Consider the following 6,347-nt stretch of genomic DNA (forward strand, 5'->3'; position numbering starts at 1 on the left):
ATTTAGATAGATGATAGTTAATAATTACTTTTATTGAATTGTTCTCCATATTCTAATCCTTATAGATATGATATGGTTATAGACTACATAGATTTTGAATGGCCTCATGGAAACTTTCATATATATCTTCTTTAATTCAATTGTATAATAATATTAATTTCATATATAGTACAATGTTCAATGCTTAGTCAAAATACCTCCACGAATACCTTTCGTATCTCGTATGCTTGGGTAGAGGAAAGTCTGTCTTATTCTAGTAACTTCAGATTTCGTTTACTTGTGTAGTTGAGAGCTCATCTATTCATGCGCAAAGTATACGGCATCTTATAGACTTGGGTTCCATTTTTTTCGCAGGAACTAGGAATAAATGAAGGCAATAAGGGGCAGGACAAAGAAACAGTTATGCTGGAAAAGTTCAAGCCGGTCTTGCTGCCTTTCATCAAAAGTATCGATCTACAAGTCACTGCCGTTTATGCTCTTCAGGTCTTCTGCTTCACACTTGATTTCCCAAAAGGTTGGTTCTTTATTTTTCAAACTTGTTTCTTATACTTGAACTGAACATGGAAGCTTCATTCATTCGATTTAAAGTTGCGAATTTAATAATTTAATGTATACCATACACTTTATGAAAGTTGTTTAAATTAGGAACGAAAAATGTATCGTAATTACCATAACATCCGCTTTAGAATCTTGCTCCATTATCTATTAGAAACTCCCTTTTCAAACAGCATTTTCTTAATTGACGTGCTATTGGTGTAATTATCGTCTTTCCTATACTATCAAGTAAATTTTTATTTTTGTGTTCATCAGAGTAATTAATTCTTCCTTGATTTTTGACAGTTTCTGCAGTGTTCTTGAGACTAAAAGAGATTTTAACTCTCACACGAGTTGTAATTGCAAGCTATTAATGGGAGAACTATTGTGTGCCTCCATGTTTCTTATGAATAAAAATTATTGATAGTGTAGATGATCAATGTCCTAGAAGCTGTTAGCAGTTTACGATCCTTTATTGTTTTCGACTGTTTTATCTTTGAGTGAAATTTAATAATTCTATTAATGTTTTTTTTTCTTTATTGACAATCACAAATTATTTATTTTCAAAAATCTCATTTTATTTCGATTTAGGTATGCTTCGTCGATGGTTCGTCAATTTCTACGAGGCTGAGATAGTTGAAGAAGAGGCATTCCTGAAATGGCGCGAAGATTTGTCTGATGCCTATCCGGGCAAGGGCAAGGCTTTGTTTCAGGTATGTTAGAAACCATGATTCCAATTCTATTTATTTACGATTCAATTGACACTGATTACATTGGTGAATAAAAAGGTAGACCTTGTGCTATTTTTCTTCCAAATTCAAAGGTGATGACACAGTCCAAGATAAGGTTAGAATTCCACTTGTACAATTTCTATACAATTTTAGTCCAAAATAAACATGACAATCTAATTGTGTTTTTCTTGAAAAACAGTATATTACATTCTATTTTTCTTGAAATTATTTTATGAAATTCAAGCTTGTTGATCAGGGATATTCAATCGGTGTCTTTGTTTATTTGTACTTGATGATGTGATATTGTACATATACGGAATGTATAATACAACTTGAAGCTGTTACAACCACTTATTTTTTGGCAGCTCGAGAAACAACGGCAACTAGTTTAGCATTTTCAATTTTCAATAATAATTTTTTTTATTGCGGATGATGCCAACATGAGCTTCTTGCTTGTGCGTGGATAGGTAATGGGAAGTTGAAAGTTGGAGAGTGGTTTGATGAGATGATCAAACGTTCATGCTCACCGGCGGGATTCGAACCAGCGACCAGGTAGCGCTAGTAGCGACTTGGTCGTCGCGGCTATCCTGGTGTACAGTTTGTAAAACATTTTGATGAGATGATCAAACGTTCATGCCTTCCGGCGGGATTTGAACCCGCGACCAGGTAGCGCTATTAAGCCCGGTCCAGACGCTCAAGTTTACCATCAGTAGACGGATCGTTTGGTTCAAGCAAAAGACGGATGTAAAACTGCGTCCACACGCATCCGTCTTTTGTCGTCCGTTTTCTATTTTTTTCCTATACGGTTGACATATATCCGGTGGATGAGTAATAATTATATCGTATTTTTTCGCTGATTCGACTGGATAATGCAATATTTAACAACATAATGACAAAAATATTACTGTTAATCGCTAAATGGATTGAAATTTTGTAGATAGTATTCTTATCAACAATATAGTACATCTTAATATATCATGATAGTAAATCATAATATCAACATCAAATTCTGAGAGTATAATGAGAATCAAGAAAGAAAAAAGAGGTTCAAATGGCGTTATATACAATCGATAAAAAATTTGCTTATTTTCAAGTACTCGCGAGGCATTTTATTAATTTGAGGGCGCTGAATCCGAATCTGAAATCACAATTTCTCTATCTCCATTTTTACGCAATTTAGGTTTTGGTGGATAGGCAAAAGACTGACGGTTTGATGGAAAAAGATTCCCGGCACATTTTACATTTACAGATACATTTTAAGTTTGACGACTTAAGCTTGAAGACCCATCCGTTTTACCGTCCAGACGCAACGACTTACATATGCTCCGTCTTTTGCGTAAGCAAAAGACTGAAGCTAAACTTGAGCGTCTAGACGGGCCTTTAGACTGAAAGTTGCAACCAACGCTTTAGTCGTCGCGGCTATCCTAGCTTACAGTTCATAAAACATATGAGTATCTTATTGTGGAAGCATTTAGCTTGAACATGAGAATAATAATTTTGTTGATATTTGCAGGTGAATCAGTGGCTGACATGGCTGGAAACGGTGTCATCGGAAGACGAAGAGGAGGATGATAACGACGGTGATGCCTAAGTGCCAGCCAGCTTCGCTTAGTTTTAACAGTAAATGTAAAAGATGGCTGAGGGTTTTCGAAGAGTAGGACAGGTGGCCATTGCTGCTGTGTATTTCTGTTGTCATTCTTAGCTAATTGTAAAATCTAGATTAACTGAACGCGTATCAAGTCTGTCCTCTCCTCGTCAAGTGTTGTTGCACCCCTTGTTGTGAAACGGTGAGAGAACAGTATTAAGTGCTGGAAACTTTGGCATTCAAATGAATAATTTTTAACGATCAGATTGAGAAACAAGTTGTACTCGCTAGGCGCCGTCATGTTGGAGAAGCACACTTAGGTGGGGCACATCTTTAGTAGTTAATTTTTTATACCGTATTAAACTTGTATAAATTTCGTATTTGTTTCGATCTGCAGTATACTTTCGTCCTATGCATGTCAAACACAATTTGCAACAATCAATTAGAAGCTGACCTATAAAATTTCTATCTGAAATTCATCAGTAAAGTATTGTGTGTGCACCCATTCAATTTATAAAATAACGATGAAAATGTTCCCAGTTATTTATGAAAATTGTCTTTATTTATAACATTGTTATGGTGTACGATATTTATTACTGAAGAATAATAATTGTAACATATAAATAATATATATATTTGCAAACACGGAACATGCATAATACTTGTGCCGAACGATGTTCAGTGATTGATGGTTTTTTACAAATTAGGATATTGAATTTATATAAAGTGATTAATATATAATAGTGTAGAGATAATGTGAAAATGCGTTTTTATTATTCTCATTTGTGATTTTTCCGTATTCTCTTGCATTATTCTGATCATCTTTATAATATCTCTTTTTTAACAAAATCAAGTGTCTGAGTACAACATATTAAGGTTGTTGTATTAGTAAATAATTTCAATTTATATCTGAGCTGAAAGACTAGAAATAATTTTAAATGATGTCCTATTGATGAATGTATTCTCATTTTCCTCTATTGTCTTGTGAATGTATGGTAGTATGCTGATGTAACGAATTAAATGAAATTTATCTTTAAAAAATAAAAAAGAACAAAAAAACTGTAACATATAAATGTTATTGTCATCATTTTACATTTATAGATCCTTTCTTCTGTTATCCCCATACCCTTTTTCTTCATAAATAAAGATCATTCTTTTTATTTTTAAAATTACTGATTTCTCAGGAGTATGAAATAAAATCAGATCATGTAAATTTCTTAGATTTGGGGATGCACATGTTTCAGTGGTATAATAAGATTCATTCTTTACTAGGATGAATTCCAATTTAATTATGGTTTGGCTATAATGTTAGTAGGTTTTACAATACTTGCTCAGAGGTGTTTTACAATACTTGCACCAGAAGTGTTTTGCAACGCCTCTGGAAAGACACAAGTAAATAAATGCATATTTTTATTAGTCAAACAAACATAAACAATAATAATTTATCTGATTGTCAATGAATTGAAACTAGAGTAGTTTATTTTCAAAACATAAAAAAAGAAGTTGCTAGTGATAATATTATTTTCTGGAACATGTACAAATAATGAAAAAAAAATTGGTAATTTTAGCTATAAAAGGTACAATACATCAAACTACTTGTTAGTATACTATAAAAAAATCTGGTGTGGCGCACTCACACAACTTTCCTTGCCGTTATGAAAATTGATCACCTGACGCTAGTGTTCCCGCGCATCACCCGTCTACTATTCAAAGATTTGAGCCAGCTGGTGACAGGGCAATAACGCTGGAGACACACATGAGGTCTGCTATCTAACTCTTCATAGTGAATGATTTAATAGAATCAACAATAATTTGCAATTGAATAATAACATTTTCTCGAATTTAAAGCTTATTTTCAATTTTAGGTGAAAATGTTTCTGAACATTAATTGTAGAGATTTTCATGCTCAATCTACTACTCCACTTGATTTTTTTTTGTTTCAATTGTATCTGAAGCCTGATAATTGGGAATCTATCTGCATTGCTGGGGCGGAGCTCCTAAAATTTTTACAGATATGGGACTTGTGGCAGTTGATAGAGCTTATCGATGACTATTTTAGGTATGAATTTGATCAAAATCGTTGGAGCCGTTTCCGAGAAAATCACGAAAACCCTTGTTTTTGACGCCATTTTAGCCGCCATCTTGAATTGCATTTGATCGAAATTGTTCGTGTCGGATCCTTATAGTGAAAGGACCTCCAAATTTCAAGTCATTCCGTTAATTGGGAGATGAGATATCGTGTACACAGACGCACATACACTCATACACACACACATACAGGCCAATACCCAAAAACCAGTTTTTTGGACTCAGGGGACCTTGAAACGTATAGAAATTTAGAAATTGGGGTACCTTAATTTTTTCGGAAAGCAATACTTTCCTTACCTATGGTAATAGGGCAAGGAAAGTAAAAAATGCCATCAATAAAATGATTAGGCTAGGCACACACCAGTTAGTCAAGACAAGACACGTTTAGTCACAATACTTCACATAGTTGCTTAGGAAGATATGCCATCTTATTTATCTCTTCTTAGGGCTACTTAAAATATAATTATATATGTTGTGATAAAAATATTTCAAAGAGTACTGAGATTTTTATTCTTTATATTTGCTTAGGAAGACTATAATTTATAGTAGCCTAGATAAATTATACCTTAGACGAGTAATGTCATAGCCACCTTTTAATATAGGTATTAGAGGTGGCTATGGTAATGTGATTTATTTACACTGATGTCTAGACATGATGGAAAGACTTTTTATCACGGAACTGGATAAATTATCTTATAGGATACAAATTCAAACGTGAACTGAGTTTATTAACATAATTATATAAGTGAGTTTTTGATCTTGGAAAAAAGCAAATAACAGTTTTAAGAGTAAATTATGATTAAACTGTGAATTTATTGTGATTCAACTGAATCAACTATAATAACAGGTGACATCAGATACTTGTGGATGAGAAAACTGCGTGAGGTCTACTGTTCACAGAGCTACTAGTATTATTAGCAGTGTTGTAGAATAATTATTATTTCAAAGCTTCAAAATTACATCTGGTTGAAGGCTGTAAGTTCAGTCCACGGCTGGAGCGTCATCGGAAAAAAGAGAAAAGTAGCCTACTGTTTGCAGCGGAAAACACGCTTTTTTCACCATATGCCAAACCAATGCCAATTAAAAAAGCGTGTATCTATCTCATTTCATTTCCGACATCAGCCAGCTTTAATTTAAGAAAGCATTGCTTTTTTAATAACTTCTATTCTTAGCTGATATGAGTGAGGTAGGCTGCTTCCCATGCTAAGATGCCATATGAGAGGCGAGGCTGTACTAAGGCAAAATACGCTATTTTAAGCTCGTTAAAATTGAGAATTTCTCTAAGCCGCCTAAATGCAAATATACTGTATATTTTTAGGTAAGGTTTGCAATAAAAAGTCGATTTTCCTAAATAATTATCAATTCAATCTCATATATAATTCATTTGTCAAAAAAACATATAAATTTTT

At 33.5% G+C, this 6,347-nt stretch overlaps 1 protein-coding gene across 14 annotated transcripts in view; it reads left to right on the forward strand.

Annotated features, from left to right (window-relative positions):
* LOC111058000 (eukaryotic translation initiation factor 4 gamma 2) overlaps positions 1–3,919 on the forward strand; it is a 38,167-nt gene extending 34,248 nt beyond the window's left edge. For 13 of the 14 annotated variants that reach the window (XM_039423205.1, XM_039423202.1, XM_039423209.1 and 10 more), the window contains 3 exons: positions 355–514; positions 1,126–1,247; positions 2,779–3,915. In XM_039423205.1, coding sequence (XP_039279139.1) covers positions 355–514; positions 1,126–1,247; positions 2,779–2,856 — 360 coding nt within the window. In that variant the 3' untranslated portion in view covers positions 2,857–3,915. Of the gene's footprint in view, positions 1–354; positions 515–1,125; positions 1,248–2,778 lie in introns of all 14 variants that reach the window. The other variant, XM_039423198.1, reaches the window with a different exon arrangement.
* Positions 3,920–6,347: the final 2,428 nt, after the last annotated feature.

Source organism: Nilaparvata lugens, chromosome 3 (genome assembly GCF_014356525.2).
Source record: "Nilaparvata lugens isolate BPH chromosome 3, ASM1435652v1, whole genome shotgun sequence".
NCBI lineage: Eukaryota > Metazoa > Arthropoda > Insecta > Hemiptera > Delphacidae > Nilaparvata > Nilaparvata lugens.